Source organism: Psammomys obesus, unplaced genomic scaffold, assembly GCF_907164565.1.
Source record: "Psammomys obesus unplaced genomic scaffold, mPsaObe1.curated_primary_1811, whole genome shotgun sequence".
NCBI lineage: Eukaryota > Metazoa > Chordata > Mammalia > Rodentia > Muridae > Psammomys > Psammomys obesus.
Genome location: NW_026585644.1, coordinates 43896845 through 43916412, shown reverse-complemented (window position 1 = coordinate 43916412; position 19568 = coordinate 43896845). Strand labels below are relative to the sequence as shown.

General features: G+C 37.4%; 1 protein-coding gene across 3 annotated transcripts in view; it reads left to right on the top strand.

Annotated features, from left to right (window-relative positions):
• The window catches only part of Sos1 (SOS Ras/Rac guanine nucleotide exchange factor 1), an 81630-nt gene that overhangs the window by 56276 nt on the left and 5786 nt on the right, over positions 1 to 19568 (top strand). For 2 of the 3 annotated variants that reach the window (XM_055618804.1, XM_055618795.1), the window contains exons 14-21: positions 314 to 536; positions 1711 to 1830; positions 5792 to 5954; positions 7170 to 7287; positions 12167 to 12339; positions 12546 to 12662; positions 14166 to 14433; positions 18343 to 18387. In XM_055618804.1, coding sequence (XP_055474779.1) covers positions 314 to 536; positions 1711 to 1830; positions 5792 to 5954; positions 7170 to 7287; positions 12167 to 12339; positions 12546 to 12662; positions 14166 to 14433; positions 18343 to 18387 — 1227 coding nt within the window. The remainder of the gene's footprint in view (positions 1 to 313; positions 537 to 1710; positions 1831 to 5791; positions 5955 to 7169; positions 7288 to 12166; positions 12340 to 12545; positions 12663 to 14165; positions 14434 to 18342; positions 18388 to 19568) is intronic. The other variant, XM_055618812.1, reaches the window with a different exon arrangement.

Here is a 19568-nt window from a genome sequence, read left to right as displayed (position 1 = left end):
AGTTTGTATTGAATATTATCTTGTATGGTGGGATTTTAAACATAGTATTTTGAACTGTTTTAAAATGTTGGAGGGGGAAAAATCAAATTACTTTTTAAATTCTTTTAAGAGAGGGCTAGATACATGGCAAACTGTTAACAATTACCTGTGTGGAAAATGGAGAGAGGGTGGTTGGAAGGGGAACTTTTAGTATTTACTTTGCTTATTTGAACTTTATAGCAATGATTTATTCATATATCACCTGTATCACTTTAAACATTTTTAAAGACAAAGTATTAAAGAATATTTAAATGTTTGTTAAAATGTATTTCAGGTAAAGCAATGAAAAAATGGGTCGAATCCATCACTAAGATAATCCAAAGGAAAAAAATTGCAAGAGACAATGGCCCAGGTCATAATATTACATTTCAGAGTTCACCTCCCACAGTTGAGTGGCACATAAGCAGACCTGGGCACATAGAGACTTTTGACTTGCTCACCTTACACCCAATAGAAATTGCTCGACAACTCACTTTACTTGAATCAGATCTATACCGGTATGTTATTCACCATTCAAACTCAGAAGTTATCTCAAGAGTTCATTTTAAAAATGGAATACATTTTCTGCTTTTAGGGTTGTCTTAAGCTGTAAATGAGATGGTATGTGATATATTAGTAGCATTAAGGCTTAGCAGTTGGTTCTGGTCCTTTGGCCCCCTTAGTCATCCTTGATCTGTTTTACTTTGTAGTCTTTCCAGTTACCTCTGCTTGGTAAGCTTAGTTCAAATGCTGGCAGTACCAATTACTGGCTTAAGTTTCCTTGTGTAACTTTCATCCATCTGCTTGTTCCCTGCAAGGAAATTGAAGCCAAAGACTGTACTAAGACTGTGAGGTTGCACAGTGCATACCAAGGCTGAGCACAAAGCCATACTGCAGCAGTTACTCCATAGTACAAGATAGAGCACTACTATGTTAAAGTTAAGGCTCAGCCAGCTATAGCTGTTTATAATTCAGTATTGCTCATTGATGGAACTATCTGAGAAATATGTTTCTGGTTTTAAATTCTATTTAAAATCTCAAAATTATTAATAACAAAACTAGAAAAAGAGCTAAATTTATAAATTCTCTCACCTACATTTATTAAGGTCCCCAAAATGATAATGTTAGAATTTTACAGTTCATTTCAAAGGCTCTTTTGCAGGATGGCTTTTCTTTTCTATCCACTGTAAGCGCAAAAACAAAGCAAAAATGAATTTTAGTAATTGCTGTACCCTCATTGGTTACTTATGGATACTATTTAAATAACTACTTTACCATCCTAACTTAGTAAATAATGTCTGTAAGTGCTAAAAAAGACATTGTGTAAGAAAGTATGCAGTAAATATCAAACCACCGTGGTGATAGGCTGTAATCCTGGCACTCAGGAGGCTGCAGCAGGCAACTGCCATGTGTTCCAGGCCAGCTGGGCTAGCAAGCAAGACCTGCCCGGGGCTACCTAGGAAGACACTGTCTTGAAAGTAAACAAATGAGCAATAAGTGCATTATGCAAGAGTAGCTACCAAAGTATTTCCAATCTGAAAACATACAACAAAAAATTGTAAATATTCATCTTGTTTTTACCAACTCTGTTGATGAAAGAAGAACGTTTATAAAAGAAGTTTAGTTTTTTCTAACGTAGTAAATGATGCTGAAGGAGAAATGTGATGTACCATCTCATGTTGATGATTTTAGAGCTGTACAGCCATCAGAATTAGTTGGAAGTGTGTGGACAAAAGAAGACAAAGAAATTAATTCTCCCAACCTTCTGAAAATGATTCGCCACACCACTAACCTCACTCTGTGGTTTGAGAAGTAAGTGTTGTTGACATTTTGTTCTGTAGCAATGGGTAGGGTATGAATTCCAAGGCTGTTTTGCTTCTGTATGTCACTTGTCTTAAGTTCGTTCATTCACGTTTCTTGCACACTAAATATTTTTCTAATGTGCATTTTAATTCCACTAATATTTTGATCTTTAATGGTTGCCTGGAGCTAACTACATGCATCTTCCTTTATCAGTTGAGGCTCCAGATTGGTCGCAGCTTCATTCTAGCAGATAGCTGCTCCTCCCACGTCTCTTCTCCTTTCTCCTGTTTGGCTACCCCTCAGTAATGGTGCACACTCAGCAATGCTCCGTCACAGTTACTACCTTCCTTCTGCTGTCACCATCTTAACCTTGAGGGGCTGCTTTCATCTACTCATTTGTTGTGCTCTTGGCAGTATACTACATTTTATGCTACAGACTCAAAAATACATTCATACACATTAAATCAGTTGCTTTTTAAAACAGGTAAAAGAAAAAAAATGAGGAAAATGTAGAGTGTTTTTACAATTACATAATTACCTTTACTGATGTACTTTGTGTAGATTCGGATTACCGTCTGGGGTCACTTGTTTTCAGCCTAAAGAGAACGTCCTTTAGTGTTCCTGTGCAGTGGGTCAACTAGCAACACGTGTGCAGGGTTTATTGCTGTTGTTGTTTAAACATTTTGCCTTTAGTTTTGAACAATAGCTCTATCTTCAAATTAGTTATTTTTTTTTTAATTCTGTCAGTTCACATCTACTATTGAGCCCTCCAGTTTTTTATTCTTGTTTCCATTTGGTTCTTTCTATATTTTTACTGCTTTCATGGTACTCTTTCTAGGTACATGTTGGCATACCTTCCTTACAGCTTTACTATGAACAGTTCTGTGAACATAGTTTGATGGCATCTTTGAAATCTTTTTGTTAATTTGACTTCTAGTCACTTGTATAGGCAGTTTCTTCTCCCTGCTTTTATTCCACTGTTTAGGTCATGTATTTATGTCTTTATGTGCTTTATGATAGATATAGCAACTTTCAATACTATCTTCTGCCTTCCACAGCTTTTTCTTTGCTACTTAAATGTGAAGTGAACTCAGCAGGTTAGATCTGGTATGCCCATAGTCACTCTGGGAAGACTGATTCTGGTATAGCTCACATCCACTCTCTCCTAGACTGTGCATACTGAGCTGCTAAAGGTTGAACTACTAATTGCCATGTTCACTCTTTTGTTGTGGCCAGTTTCCTGGTAGCACAAAACTGCTGTGGAAAACAAGCCAATGGGATTCTGTCTTCTTGGAAGTTTCTAAGGTTCTTAATTACTGGTATTAGTTCTAACCCCAGAAGGTTCCCTCTCCAAATATCTTCCTGGTTCTCTTGAGAAAACCAGCTAAAACATAGCTGAGGCTATATATTTTCCTTGTATCTCCAGATTTCTTCCCAGTTGCCTTTCATGACAACCACCATTGTTCCTGAATGCTTTGTTATAGATGGTAAGAGATTAGGAGCTATCTGTGTGACAGTTCTAGAGAGGACGAGATTACAAGCTCTCTTTCCATTCTAAGAGCTTAGAGTGAAGTGCCAAGAATGACGCTGTGGCCTCAGGTCTTTTTAAGCCGCCTCTTAGCATGGAACCATCATCAGGGGCCAAAGGGCTGTTTTCTCAGCATTCTAATTACCCTACAGCCTCAGCCCTTAAGTTGGCAAAGGGAGGGGTTCCTCACATCTTAAGTATTATAGAATAAATAAATATTAAGACTACACTCAGACTGCACTCCGTGAAATCCTACTCCTCAGCATAGGAACCCATCTAGCCATCCACCCTGCAACACTGAAAATCCCAAGCTGGCACTAGGTGCTCTTACCTACAACAATCTGGAATGGATGCTCCAGAGAAAGGAAGGAGAGGAGGGACAATCTTAGTTGAAATACCCAGACTCTCCCTTCTTTAAGAAATGGTTTTGTAGGTTTTCCTGAACAATCTTTCATTTGCAGCTTGTTCTTAGGGCCACTTCCAAAGACTCTGACATACTTATTATAAATTAGGGTGGGTGGGTGTGGTTTGCTTTGATAGTTTTCACTGGAGTAGGTCAGCCGAGCTAAAGTATCTAATGAAGCCAAGAAGTCAGTGCACTTTAGCACTGGGAACTAGAGACTGTAGATTTGCATACTGGATATTACTTTTCTGAGTAAAGATGTGAGAATCTACAGATCATATTGGGATTATAAGAATAAGCAGTTGGTAGCATACAAGACAGGTCTGGATAAAGGACTGAAGCAGTCCAAGTCACATGAAAGCTAGAGTTTCTGTGTTGTCAGAGATGATAAAAACTAGAATTTTCTCTCAAAATGTTGCTTCCTGATTTCATCTTAAAATTGATATATTTTAATTTACAGAAGCCCCTTCTCACCGTAATAATTGAGGCATGTCACACTGGGAAAGAGAAGTATAACTAATGAGACATAGAGCACTGTCCTGTGGATCTTTTTAATGCACTGTTTAAAGGAAAGCCACTACCTTCGTTTTCAGTGTGACAGATTCTTTCTTACTCACCTCAGTGTCCTGAGCCTACACCTCCAGTAGAACTGGAACCAGAAAGCACTATCAATGATCTTCATTTCTACTCTTAGTAACCAAAATAGTTAATGATATATATCATACTTGTGTTATTCAGCTAATAATCTAGCCAGAATATTTGTACATAATTCTTTAAATATGTAAACATTATGTTTAATTTGATAATAAGCCAATTTTTGATAGTTTCAAGTGTAGTGGTTTTATTCTTAGTATTATTAGTGTTATCAAAAAATAATCTGTAGCTAGCTTTATATTTTTAAAAAGTTAATAATGTGTATTTAGTTTTGCAGTTAATTTTTCTTACATGATAGCTATTAATGTCACTAAAAACTAGGTTTAAAGTGTTTTTTTCTTTACCGACAAATTATCAATAAGTAAAAAGAAAGCATGAATGTTGACTAAGCAGTCTTTGATGGGTGTGTGTTTGTTTGAGACAAGGTCTTAACTTGTAGGCCAGGCAGCCCTGGGACTCTGTGGTACAAGTTGATGGGATGGCAGCACTGCCTCTGCTCTGCCTCCCAAGTGCTGGCATCTGCAGTTGCTGCTCAGCCATATGTGGCTAGGATTTTTTTTTCTTTTTAAAATACTTTATTTGGTGGAAAAATAAAGATATAACATATACTGTATATGTTGTATCATTATATAATAAACTATTTAATATATAGATTCTCAGTATGTAAAAACAAAGTGTGTTTTTGTTTGTTTCTAGGTAGTATGTTCTGTTGGCTTCTTGTTCTGGAGAATTAAACTCAGAGCCTAAAGTACGATATAAACTATGCCATTGAGATACCTCACTTGCCATTTTTTAAAGTAAAATATTTCAACTGAATTTGCAATATACTAATAGTTATCTTAAAAGCTATTTCTACAAACAATACAAATTATTTCTATATGTCAAAAAACAAAATTAAGGTTGATATGGTGATGTACACTTATAATCTATCACTTAGAAGGCTGAGGCAAGAATATGACCAGTTTCAGGCTATCTTCAGCTATATAGCAAGACTTTGTCTTAGGCAAACAAAGGAATGAATCACTGAAATAGAACTGTGTATACACACACACAAAGGAAACAACAGTTCTAGAATAAACATGTCTAGAACACACCTAAATGACAAACATTCACAAATCCAGTAAGATTGTAATGCTAATCATAGAGGATGCGCTAAATATATTAGGAAAATGGTTATCTGGCTATAGCAGCCTAGACATCAGAAAAGAGCAACATGCTTTACCAGAAACCTTTCTCTGCAGTCTCCTATGCAATCTATCACTGTAAATATGTCTTTTCTGTAGTCATGCTGAAGACACACACTCTCTAGTTTCACTAAAACTTTTTGAATCATAGCTTTTTGGGAAAATTCAAAATTTTAATTTCTAGTTTGTTTCAATTTCTAGATGTATTGTAGAAACAGAAAACTTAGAAGAAAGAGTGGCTGTGGTGAGTCGAATAATTGAGATTCTACAAGTCTTTCAAGAGCTGAACAACTTCAATGGTGTCCTTGAAGTTGTCAGTGCTATGAACTCGTCACCTGTTTACAGGCTAGACCACACATTTGAGGTAGGTTTGTACGTGTGTTTTAAGATGAACTTCCATTGCTTATTGTAACAGTAGGAATTTACATGACATAGCCATTATAGTCTCAGCAGCTGTGATTATCAGCATATGACCTGTACAAAACTGGCCATCAGCACAGATGCTGTCCAGATGCTGAGAGGGGATTATAAAGGGCCTCTCTCTTCCACTGGATGACTGTCGTTAGTGGTTGCTGAGAGAGGGAGACACTTTTTTCAGTAGTGTAACTACAGGTAAGGTTCATAAGTAACCCCTCAGCTGTGCTCCTGTAAGCAACCTTGGTTAACTCAGTGAATCGCTGGTAGAGAAGTGACATGACAGTGGAAAGGATGACTGGCCAGAAAGTGCTGGGGACGAGTGTGGTCAAAGTGCATTGCAGACATGTATGAAAATGTCATTATTAAGCCTGCCATTGTGTATTACTAACGTATGCTAATAAAATGGGAAATTAGGATGTTAACAATTATGATATTTAAGTGTCTCCTTTGTTTTTCAGATTAGACATTGGATTTATCTAAATTTCATAATGAATTGGTTTCTCTTTTAAAATGAAGTATTCTCATTAAAATTTATTCATAGGTTCCAGCTTGTTAGGAAAAAAAAAACATTCAGCATTTTATTTTCTTAATTGTGTCTGTGCTCAGGTGTCTTCCCTAGGCACATGTAGAGGTCAAAAGAATTTTGTGGAGTAGGTTCCTCCATCTTGATAGGGTCTGGGGGCCAAACTCAGATGGCCAGGCTTGTGCAACAGTGCCTTTACGTGGTGAGCCAGCTTGCTGACGTACATCAGCAGCTTATTTGTAATGCTTAGTTAAACATTCACATAAATTGTATGAGGGGTGACAAGAGACTATATCATGCACACTTTTAGGTTCTAAAGTGTATGAGTAAGGCTTAAAACAGACAGCATTAATCAGGTGTGGTCACTCAGGCCTTTAATCCAGCACTTGGGAGGCAGAGGCAGTTGGATCTCCATGAGTTTGAGGCCAGCCTGGTCTACAGAGTGAGTTCCAACCTAGCCAGGGGTAAATTATGAGACCTTGTCTCAAAATCTATAAAAACAGTACTAAGTAACGTCTGGAGTCAACTGATTATGAATGGGCCATAATGATTAGTTGGGTATCTTGGGGGGGGGGGGGAAGCAATTTTTGTAATTCTTGTACAACTGGGGCATCCTAATTTTTATTTTTACTATTATAGCAAATATCAAGTAGACAAAAGAAAATTTTAGAAGAAGCTCATGAGTTGAGTGAAGATCACTATAAGAAATATTTGGCAAAACTCAGGTCTATTAATCCACCATGTGTGCCTTTCTTTGGTAAGTATTTCTTCCTAATTTTTATTGTGCTTTTGGACAAAACAAGACATTTTATTAAATGAGTACAGAAAATAGCACCTGAATCCCTTCAGAATTTTTCTGTTACGACTTTTAAAAAATCAAATCCATATATATTGATCATCCTAAATGTAAAAACAAAAATCCACAGTGTTCAAAAAATGGAGACTTGTTGAGGTAACACCACACATGGCAAAATCTGCTATCTGGCAGGAGTCACAAAACATGAGTTCACTGCAAATTAAGACACCCTTCAGGTGACAGGTGTGATAGCACACACATTGAGTGTGAGGCCAGCCTGGGCTGCATAGCAAGATACTATCTGAAAACAAGACAAAATACGTCAGATATTCAGGCCGTAGGTGTGAGGCATATGTGGTCTATAAATGAATTTCTCTTTGGACCTGGAACCCACACCCAGCATATCCATAAACACTCGAAATGCAGAGTCCAAATGCAAGTCCAAAGCCCTGTGGCCCTTGTTTTAGAAGGACTTGTTTTAGAAGGACTCGCCTTGTACATGCTTCACTTTCTAGGCTCATCTCTGACAGCCATGAGGTATTATGTCACTCGTGTCCTTTTATCGTTACTGTTCCAGTCCTCCTGGCTCAGCATTCCTTGTTCTAATAATGGATGTATACCACCCTGATTTGGCTTGTCATTTAATTTTGATAAAGTAAAAGATGCATGACCACATCATCCATATTTATATTTTAATCATTTAACAAAACATGTCTAAAAACTCACTTTATGTGCCTTTGAGACTTTTATTGTTCTCAGCTCCTATTTTCCTCCATTGCACTGGAGGATGAGTACCTTTCTTCCTCTCAAGGTTAACTATCCTGTCTGAACCTATTGCTTTCTTTGGTAGAGACTGAACACTGGATTCAGTCTGTTGCCTCATAGGTTCTTTTTATCTTGTAGTTATTTCCTCCTTACATAATGCACTTTCAGTATTTTTCACATTGCCCTTCTACACACCTTTTCCCCCATTCAGTGCTAGGGATGAAACCAGAGCTGCCAGGCACTCTGCCTGGCTGTCTCCCAGCTCTTGAATCAGCCTCTCCTCTGCCTGTGTGCATGGTTTGTTGAACATTCTTCTGAAGCTTTGTAGAAACTGACATTTTCTCCTAGTTTTATCTTCATACGTGTTTTTTATCCTATATAGTTTTAAGTCGTAGTTCACAGATGTACCTATTTTCTCATCATATTTTATTGTTGCAGTTTTATAACTAAATACTTTTATATTTGTCTATTTTCTTTTGTTGTTGTTTTTTTAGTTTTGTTTTGTTTTTAAGACAGCCTCTCCACATAGCACTGGCCATCCTGGAACTCACTATGTAGACTAAGCTGGTCTCAAACTTACAGAGATCTGCCTGCCTCTGCCTCCCAAGTATGGGTATTAAGACTGTGTGCCACCAAGTCTGGCCTGCCTGTAGTTCTGTCTGTGGTTTTTGTTTTTTGTTTTTTCTTTTTGATGTGTGCATTGTATGTAATTAAATGTCATGTTATTTTTTGCCATATTTGAGGTGCATTTTATACTTTACATAATCTTCTTATAGTATCATTTACAACAGCTAATGATACCCATAAAGTTAACATGACACTTTCATCATTACCCTATGGTTCAATGTATGTCAACAGTATAGCAACAGATCCTTTTATATATTCTGGAACATCATGACATACATAACAAAGATGGGTGAGCTTTAACTTTTGCCACTGCCTTTTTCTACGTTCCTAGCAGTAAAAGAGGGATCATGGTTCTAGACCCCCTAGCAGTTTGCTCATTCTTTAATGCACATTGCTCTTGCAATATAATGTTCTGGTTATAGTGCAGTAGTTTTTTTTTTTGGTTGTTGTTTTATTTTTATTTTATATTTTGTCTTTTAAAGCATCAAAACTCTTGTCTATTCTTAGCACCTAGCCATGAGCCTGACACATGGAAGCATTCAACAAATGGTTTGTGAGTGAATGAAAGAACCATATTACTGCTTTTCTTTTCCTTCCTTCCTTTCTTTCAAGAATCAAACTTTGGCAAGGCTAGAGAGATGGTTCAGCAGTTCTTCCAGAGGTCCAGGTTCAATGCCTAGTACCCACATGGTAGTTCCAACTGACTATAACTCCCTCTTCCTGGCCCACATGTGGCCATACATGTGGTGTACAGACATACATGCAGCCACAAACACATAAAATAAAATAAAAAGAATTAAGCTCGCTACATATAATAATGAGATTCCTATTAGATGTGTACATATACAAATATTCTTTGCAATTCAAAAATCACATATGCTTAAATATTTATATGGACGCAGTGTCTCATCAACAAAGTTTGGAAAGTACTGCCATGACTTTATTCTTTCTGGGTCGTCATTAATCAGGTATAAAATACTTTTCCAAATTTTATCCTGACATTTCCCAAAGTGATATTTTTGTTTTTACAGCTTTATCCAATTGTTTTCTATTTTCACACATGGTAACTGGACCACTCAAAGAGTTCAAAACTGTCCTGCTACACCCTGCCCTTGTCTAAACCAGTTAAGTGTGTGTGTGTGTGTGTGTGTGTGTACACGTGTATACCATGTGTTGGAGGGGAGGTACTCCAGGAGGCCAAGAGAGGGTGTTGGATTTTCTGACAGTGTAGTCATCTGATATAGGTATTGGGAAGCGGACTTGAGTCCGGTAATAGAAAGGCAAGACCTCGTTAGCCGCTGGGCCACCTCTCCAGTCTCAGTAAGTTCTTGTAGGCCCTCCATCCTTTTCAGGCACACAGAAAGCACAGTGGCCTGCAAATCGCTCTTTGGTGTTCAGGCACAGCAGTCCTGTGATGTGAAGATGTTTCTACTCTGTTATCTCCTAGTTCAAAGTCAACCTTTTTCTTCTTCTCTGTAGACAAGGCACTCATTGTGTGCTCTAAGCTGGCCTGCACCACCATGCCTAGCATGAAAGTTAGCTTCACAATCTGAATACCAGATGCTGCTATCCACAACATTTCAATTTGTGACTATTTAGAAAGTTGATTTTGGCTGCCATTGAACACGCACACTTGTAAAGGACATGTCTGTTAGGAAGCACAGGCACCTTATGTGTTAGTAGCCCTGTGCTTACTAAACACATACTGTTTTAATGAGCATACCTTGAAGTGAGGCCTTGGTGCTGGGAAACACACAGTCATATGCCCAACCCAAACAGGCACTGGTGTCATTCTTACCTTACTATTGCTGACTTCATAATTATTGTGTTTAGGGCTTGTGAGTTGGCAGTGGTTCCTGCTGCCAGTCCTGAGAACCTGAGTTCAATCCCCAGAACTCACATAGAAGAGAACCACTCCACACAGTTGTGCCATGGTGCACATGTGCATGCACACACACACATTTAAAGAGAAAAAAAATGATATTATTTAGAAGTACTTCTCTGCTGCTAAGCATTTAGGACTACTGACCTTGACTGTGTCTAACAGCCTGCCAGCTCTGAGAATGTCTCCCATGCTTCATCACGTGAGTGTCACACCGCTGCCTTCTCTCTTATTCTACTCATTAAACTCTTAACTAACTTTTTGAGATTTAATATAATGATCCTTTCTGTGATCTTGACAATTCAAGACAGTGTAAGGTACTTCCTTTGTGCTTTTATAGCATCTTAAACATTTATTACTAGCATAACATCTCCAAATATAGTACCTGCAAAACTCTATAGTGCCCATCTTCAAAGCTCGGAGAGTAGCTGCTCCACACCACACACATTTTTTTTTTTTTTAGCTGTACCTAATGTAATAATTAACACACAGCAGAAAGGCAGTGCATTTGTATTCAGTAATGAACTCAGGTATCCACACCCCTCTTTTGTTCCCCTTCCCTGGGAGGGAACAGGAGCAATGTGTAATTTGGGAGGAAGAAGGCAAGAGAGAAGTAATAGTCAGATATCAGCATTAGCAGCTGCTGATAACCTTTGCTAATGGACACTTTCTTTTTTGTCAGGCACTATCTCAATATGTAAACTTACCCATTTGTTTACCCCATACATCTACCTTCTACTCTCTTATTTCAGAGATGAATAACTGAAGCACAGAGAAGCTCAGCAGTTTATACGAGATAGCGTAGGTAGAAAGTGGCATAGCTGGCTCTAGAAGCTTTGTGCAGGAAAAAGAAGGAACTAAAATGCTCTTGGAACCATAAAGAGCAGAAGTGGACTGGGGTATAGCTCAGTTGGAAGAGTGCCAGCCTAGCATAAGCCAGGCTTGGTAGTGTATGCTTATAATATCAGTGCTCAGGAGTTGAAGCCAGAAGGATCTTAAGTTTAGGGTCACCCCCAGCCACATAACAAATTTGAGGCCATCCTGTATCACCAGATGCACTAAATCTAGAATATGCAAAAGCTGTATGTCACCCTGTGCTTGAAAGGCTTGCAGCCCTTCCTGTGTTTCCACAAATCAGCCTGTTCAAACATGATCATCTCCAAATTGTTGAGAACTGAAAAGGCAGAAAAAAACCTCTGAGGTTCTACCCCCACCCATTTTTGGCAATAATATGCATCATCCATGACACCATTGTTAAGTTTCTTCAACAAGCCATGTAGCAGTGGGGAGTATGAAAGACTGGTTATTCTTTCTTTACAAATAATCTTTCTGAAACTTGATCTCCTTTTCCTTGAATGTTTATAAAATTCAACTATTTTACAGAAGGATTTAATACAGAAACATGTCTCTTATATTTGCTGAGCTTGTTGTTTTTCATAGAATGGAAATCTGGGCTTTGGTTCTTTGGTTATTATGACTACATTATGCCTACAGTTAAGAACAACAACAACAAAAACCTTTCTTTTTCCTTCTGTACTAGTGAAGTAATTTCATGGTCTCTTCTAGGAATTTATCTCACTAATATCTTGAAAACAGAAGAAGGCAACCCTGAAGTCCTAAAAAGACATGGGAAAGAGCTTATCAACTTCAGCAAGAGGCGGAAAGTGGCTGAGATAACAGGAGAGATCCAGCAGTACCAAAACCAGCCTTACTGTTTACGAGTAGAATCAGATATCAAGGTAAACTAATTCATGATACGTGTTTCTGATCAGCTTTATACAATGCCTCATAAAGGCTGTTATTTTGTAGAGAAGAAAAATAAAAATAAAACTTAAAATCAGTAATTCAAATTTTCTTATATTGAGTGTATCCTAAATTATTTTCATAAATTTGGAATTTGATTAAAAATATTTAATACTAATAATTTTTTTTGCATTTATTTTAGAGGTTCTTTGAAAACTTGAATCCAATGGGAAATAGCATGGAGAAAGAATTCACAGACTATCTTTTCAACAAATCCCTAGAAATAGAACCACGGCACCCTAAGCCTCTTCCAAGATTTGTAAGCATTCATATATTCACAGGTTTTCATATTTACACCTCCATACCTTGTAGGTTATCCATGCCATGTGTCATGTAGATTAGTTTTTTGTAAAAGCATTTAGGGATGAGATGTAAATGTGATGGTTAAAAGTAATTAAATATAATCAGAGATATCCCACTTGGTTTCAGATAAATGAACATTAATATTAATTTTAATAAATTCTGACATAATGATAAAAGTGAGCAAATTTATGTTTGTTATTTTTAGTTTTAACAAAAGTTAAAGTTTAAGATCATAGACTTTAAGAAGTTTGTATTATGATAAGTATATTTACTTGGGTTCTGGTTGGTTGGTTTGGTTTGGTTTGGTTTGGTTTGGTTTTTCAAGACATTTTTCTTTTGTAGCCCTTATCATCCTGGAACTACTTCTTTAGACCAGGATGGCCTCAAACTCAGAGATCCACCTGCTTCTGCTTCCTTAGTGCTGGGATTAAGGCGTGTTCCACCACCCCAGTGTACTTGGGAATTTTTTTTTTTTAAGTAATGATTTATGAGAAATTTTAGACATGCGTCATTAGCAGAGTAATACAATGTTTGCATTAAAAATACTTTTAATAGTTCTTTTCTTTTTGTAGTAATTTGCTAGTGCTTGGCCAACTCGATACTCAGTATCACCTCTCACTGATAGGAATATGTTAATAAATATAATCAGGACTATCCCACTTGGTTTAAATAAATGAACATTAATATTTAAAAAATTCTGATATGATAAAAGTTAGTAAATTTATGTTTGTTATTTTTAGTTTTAACAAAAGTTAAGATTTTATTTCAAGGGCATGGACTCACTAACTCATCAAAAGAGTCAAAAAGTAAATGTAAGTAGTTTCTAAGTGGTCACAATAAACTGTGTAGTGTCTGTAATTCACAGCCATATTTTTTCAAACTCTAAGACAGCCTTTAAACATGAACCTAAAATAGTTAATTGGAAAAAAGTATGTTGACTCCAGTGAGGCACTCAGGCACTGTCAAATTGTCATTCTCCTTGGAAAGGGCCCTAAAATTAACATATGCACACAAATGAAAGAAATGTGGCCAGCTCAATCCATCTGTGAGTAGCCCTTATGGTCCTAATGTCTCACAACTCATGATGACTATCCTGGCTTTTCCAACAAGGTTTAATTGCCTCAAATAGTATTTTTTAAAAAACAGAATTATACAGTGTATTTCAGAAAAATTTCTATTCCCCCAACATGCTACATTAACGAGCATTCTGGTATTTATATTAAAACTTAGTTAAACACATTCATTTTTCTAACACTTTATGTAGCCAAATCTTCAGCAGAATGAAGTGACAATGCTGTAACTTGGAATATTCTGATCTGAACCGTCATGAAATTTTCATATTGATAATTTATAATTGTCTTAACTATTAGTTGAATGTTATCAGAAGGATAGAGGAAAACCTTCCTTTAAGCCATGATGTTTAAATATTGTGGTTTGTGTTTGTTTTTTATGTCTATAGCCAAAAAAATACAGCTATCCCCTAAAATCTCCTGGTGTTCGTCCATCAAACCCAAGACCAGGAACCATGAGACATCCCACACCTCTGCAGCAGGAGCCAAGAAAAATTAGTTACAGTAGGATCCCTGAAAGTGAAACAGAAAGTACAGCATCTGCACCAAATTCTCCGAGGACACCACTGACACCTCCTCCTGCATCCGGTGCTTCCAGTGCCACAGATGTTTGCAGCGTGTTTGATTCTGACCATTCAGCAAGCCCTTTTCACTCAAGTAGGTGTTAAAACTCAAGGGCTTCAGAGCACTGCCCATGAGAGGTGAAAATAACCTCTATACTTGTGTTCATAAATGTGTGAAAGTATGCACAAACGTAGTATTTCAAAAGACCTGTAATTCTTTAAATCCAACTCGAGCACTTGGGAGTTTCTTAAAAGGTGCCAAATAAACACTCTTTAAACTTATCCAAATGCACCGCTTTTATCTACAGGAAACAAAGATCATCCTAAAACAAACAAACAAAAAAAAAACTTCAAAGATTGTCAACCTCATGGTTTGATTTTAATTTAATTTATTTTATGTGCATCTGTGTTTTGCTTTTCTGAATGTCTGTACATTCTGTGTGTGCCTGATGCCTGTAGAGCCAAGAAGAGGGCAGTAGATCCCCTGGAGTGGGAGTTGTAGATGATTGTGAGCTGCCATGTGGGTGCCGGGAACTGAACCCCAGGCCTCTAGAGGAGCAACAAGTGTGTTAACCATTGAGCCATTTATCCAGCCCACAAAATTATTTTATTTGAATATAAGGTATACCATTCCCTTCCCACCAAATTCTGCAGTGGTATCTGAATTTACAGTATATAAAATTCAAAATTCAAAGTCCCTTCCTCAGACTCTCTGTAGTATCCTGATAATATATAGTTCTTGCTATTATGAAGAGCTTGGCCATACAAATCACAGTTGCTGCTGAGTCATCACTGTCCAAGAAAAATATGAGAGCTATATGTTTGGCTATAAATTTCTAGTAGCCACATTAGAAAAAGCAAACATAACTTAAAGAATATTTTATTTAACCTATTATATAACAAGGAACTTCAGCATGAACTCATAAAAAGCTTATTTCAAGACATCTTACATTTGTGTTTAACTCTTTAAAATCCGGTGTGCATTTCCTATTTAGCACATCTCAATTCAGACAAGCCTAAGGGTGCTCAGTAGTCACAGTGTTATCAGACTGACTGTCTACAAAGTACCATTCACTCTTAGGTATTCACGAAGAGCTCTCCTAAGGACACAGCACCCTTTACATCTGTTTATTGTTAGATCAAACTTTGAATCAAATCAACTTTAATCCTCTGATGAATGTTTCTACATGTTCTTCCCATTGGCATTCTTAGCTGATTAAACTCCACCCAAGGATTTGACACAGTACCAACATCAGGGGCTGCATAACCCTGATGAGGCAAAAGCTGAAAAGCACCAACCTTTCCATTAGGAATCCTGGTTTGTGATCCAAGTCTGCTCAGAACCTTCCTGGTTCTTGATAAAATACTTTCTGTGTGCCTTGTGGAACTTTAGGCTTCTTCTATCTCAGAGAAAACAACTAAAAATCTGTAAGTCTTTGCAGATCTTTTTTGAGATTTGGCCCAGAATCCTGTGGAGTTATTCCTATAGCATGCATGCAGTTGCAGTCACCCCGTGGTGTGTCGTGTTTGTGCTGCATACAGTGGATTTGTATTGAGAGTTTACTTGGCTCTACTTGGTGACTGAGGATCATCAAGTCACATTATACACATAAACCCACAGTTTTCCAGCATGTATGAGTAAAATTCACTGTTGTTGGGCCCACTTAGCTATTTGCATGTTTCTCCCCTAGAGTAGTACCTATTAAGTGCATATTATAAGGATCCCCAAATAAATGAATTATTGAAGGCACATGAAAACTTATCAGCTGTGAATTCTGCTTTTCTTATTAGTTTAAGTCATTACAAGTAGAAGAGATGGGAAAACAGATAACCACATTTTCTTTTCTGTAGACTCTAAATGACTACCAAAGGGCAGGTCCTCATTCTGGAATGCAGTGTTCTGTTCAGTGGCTTGGGTCAGTGGAATGCTATTAACTAAAGTTTCTAGACAAACGGGGAAAACTGTTCCAGGAGTGAGGAAGCTAAACTTTAGAGTTTTCTCAACTTATTATCATAAATAAACTATTATTCCTCCCTTTTCCTTAATAAGAACTGAAAAGAACTCATTTTGAAATAAAATAACTCAGATTAATATGAAACTATTCTCATGTTCAGCTAACCACTACTTAAATTTCATCCATAGCCAAACAGATCTGTAGCTGTGGGGTTGTTCCCCACTGTGCTGTCTTTAGTCTGAATGGCTTCCCCCGTTCCCAGTCGGAAAAGGCCTGCTGTCACCTGAGCACATCCCCTCAACACAAAGCCCCAGCCCCATTACTTGTGTTCCAAAAGGCTAAAGCTGACTAGAATTTATTGGTTGTAATGGTCTTGTAGCTTAGCTCTAGGGAATTATTCTATTTTCTTTTTAAGAAAATTGAGGGGCGGGAGACCTGGCTCGTGGCTTAAGAGCTGCTCTTGGAAGTGGACCTGGATTTTGTTCCCAGGACCCAGAATGCAGCTCACAACCCCTGAAACTCCAGGCTCAGGAGACCTGATGCCCTCTTCTGGCCTCTACAGGCTCCAACATGCACATGACTCACACACACCATTAACATAAATACTAAAAAAATAATGAAAGTGAGAAATGCAAGTAGGTAAAGTGCTAGCTCAAGCAACACACTCTGTCCCTGATCTCTTCTTTAGTTCCTCAGAGGGACTGCACAGAAACCAGAACACCAGCCCATGTAATTTACAGTACAAACTGAGTTTTCATCGGCTTACTTGCTAAATTGCTATTTATTTACATATTAAAAGGAAATCTTGTGATAGGACTCTGAGTTATGAAAGTAGTTGAGTTAACAAGAGTTAGCACCAGGCTAACAGACCTGGAACGTGGCTACTCTCTCTTGACCAAGTAAGCTGGAAAATGTCCCAAATTCATTGAGTTATTGCATATTGTATAAAAACAAGTAAATGGAAAATCTGAATTTTTTAAATCATCAGCTCAGTGTCCTACTGTAAGAACTATCTTAGCCACTTGGCTAGTTTCTGTTTCATGTGTTGGTGATGAAAAACTGGCAGTGGTAATTTAGAACCAGCCCAGGCATTGCATCCTCCCTTTCAGTTTTCTCTATTTTAGGTAGTAGTTTTCAACTTGTGTGTCCACGCAAGCCCTTTGGTAAACCTCGCTCCAAAAACATTTATATTATGATTCATAATAGTAGAAAAATCACAGTTTTAAAGTAGCAATGAAATCATTTTGTAGTTACTACAGCATGAGGAACTGTATTAAAGGGTTGGTGGGGGCTTTTTTTTTTAAGAAAGAATTTAAGACTTGAAATTAAAGACTTACTTTTTCTGAAAGGAGTATTTTTTAAATTAGGCATTCCAAATTTATCAAGTAATTTCCTAAATAAAATGTAAGATCCAAATGTATACTAATATTTATGAATATGGAAACTGGTTTTAGATATTTAAAACTCTTAACATTTTATAATGATGAAATGTTCTTAAAACATTTTCAAAGGTATCTGGTAATAGTTGTGTGATTCTCCCTTTAATCTTCCATAAATGATTTGAGTCCAGCTAATTCTTTACCTGACTTGGGTTTTCACAGTTTACAATGCTTTCCAGGGGCAGGAAAGGTGGCTCAGGTTAAGATGCTTGCCACCAAGCCTGACAACCTAAATTCAAACTCTGGAATCCTCGTGGTGGAAGAAAACTGATTTCTCCAAGTTGTGTCTGTTCTCTGACTTGATCACACATACTATGGCACATGTACACACTCACACACAAACACATATAAAATGTTTTCCAATCATATTGCATCATATTGTTTTCTAATGAATGTTTTTCATGTATATTATGACATTAAGGAAGGAAAACTTTAAATATCCCAGTATGATATTAATGCCTTTTCATTTCTTCTCAAAAGTATTACTGAGCTTTTTCTAAATGTGATTATGACATTCTTTAAAATTAGCATGGTGAGAACATCATTTTTTATGGGTGAATTGAGAATATCAGTGGGAGAAAACAACTTTTTCCTGTTTCCTTTCCACAGGCGGCGATACTGTCTTTGCCCAGGTTACGCTGCCCCATGGCCCAAGTCAGTATATCTGATTTAAAACTTAACTCCTGCTTTGGCTTTTAAAACCAGGCTGAGGCCACCTTCCCTGCTGAATTTCCTTGCCTGCCCCATCTTAGAAGCGTGAGCCTTCTCTGCTTAAATTGGCCTAAATTTATATACTTTTCCTGCTTTTTACAAAACCTTTTCCTCCTAAAAACTTATTAAATGAGTGGCTTCCACATTTAACCATTTCTCATTTTCCAACTATCCAGTTGTAAATGTATCCCTCTCAGCTTTCAAAAGAAGCACGAGCTTGCATGGGCATGTGGAGAAGCTGGCAGCTGGGCGCCGTCTCAGTGCCAGAGTCCACAGGCAGGTCAGGGCCACCTTATACATGTAACCAGCCGCAAGTTCTGCGTATTTAGATAAAGTCAGGTGCTGTTGTAGCTAACTGCCTTCAGCTTTAAAGTGAACTAATAATTCACTATAAATTCTATTTTTAGTTGTTTAACAAGTCAATGGCTTTACTCTTTGTACAAATGATTTCAAAATACATACATTGATAAATACCAATTACAAGCTAAATTAATTGTATACATTTTCTTAAAAAGTAGGTGACCAAAATGTTGATCATGGTCTAGGGGGATGACTCACTGGGTAAAGGGTCTGCTATGAAAGCATGGGGATCTGACTTTCGATCTCCTACTTCCACATAAAAACCTGGCATGGTGTCACATGCCTGTAATTCCAACACTGGAGAGTTGTGATGAGGATCAGAGACAGACCAATCCAAGAGGCTCAATGGCCAGCCAGGCTACCCAAAAGTCGGAGTTCTGGGTTCAGGGAAAGACCCTGTCTCAAAGAATACAGTGGAGAGCAATAGAGGAAGACACCCAACATTAATCTCTGGCCTGTACATATATACACCCCAGCAAGTATTCACCACACACACACACAGAATGTTGACCATTTGAATATAAGTGCACAAACTACTCCTTACCTTCTATATTGTTATAACATTTAATGTGGGGGGTGGCAGAATGCTTATAAATAAAAAAATAAATTAAAAAAAGAGCCTGCCAAGTACAGTTTGAATATTTTGATAGTGTTTATAAACTAACATTAGCATAAGTGTTGTTTTTCAAAGCATAAATATTCAGGTGCCTGCATTATGCCTTTGTCACTAAATGTCTGTAAGATGGGTTCTAGTTTTATTTAAC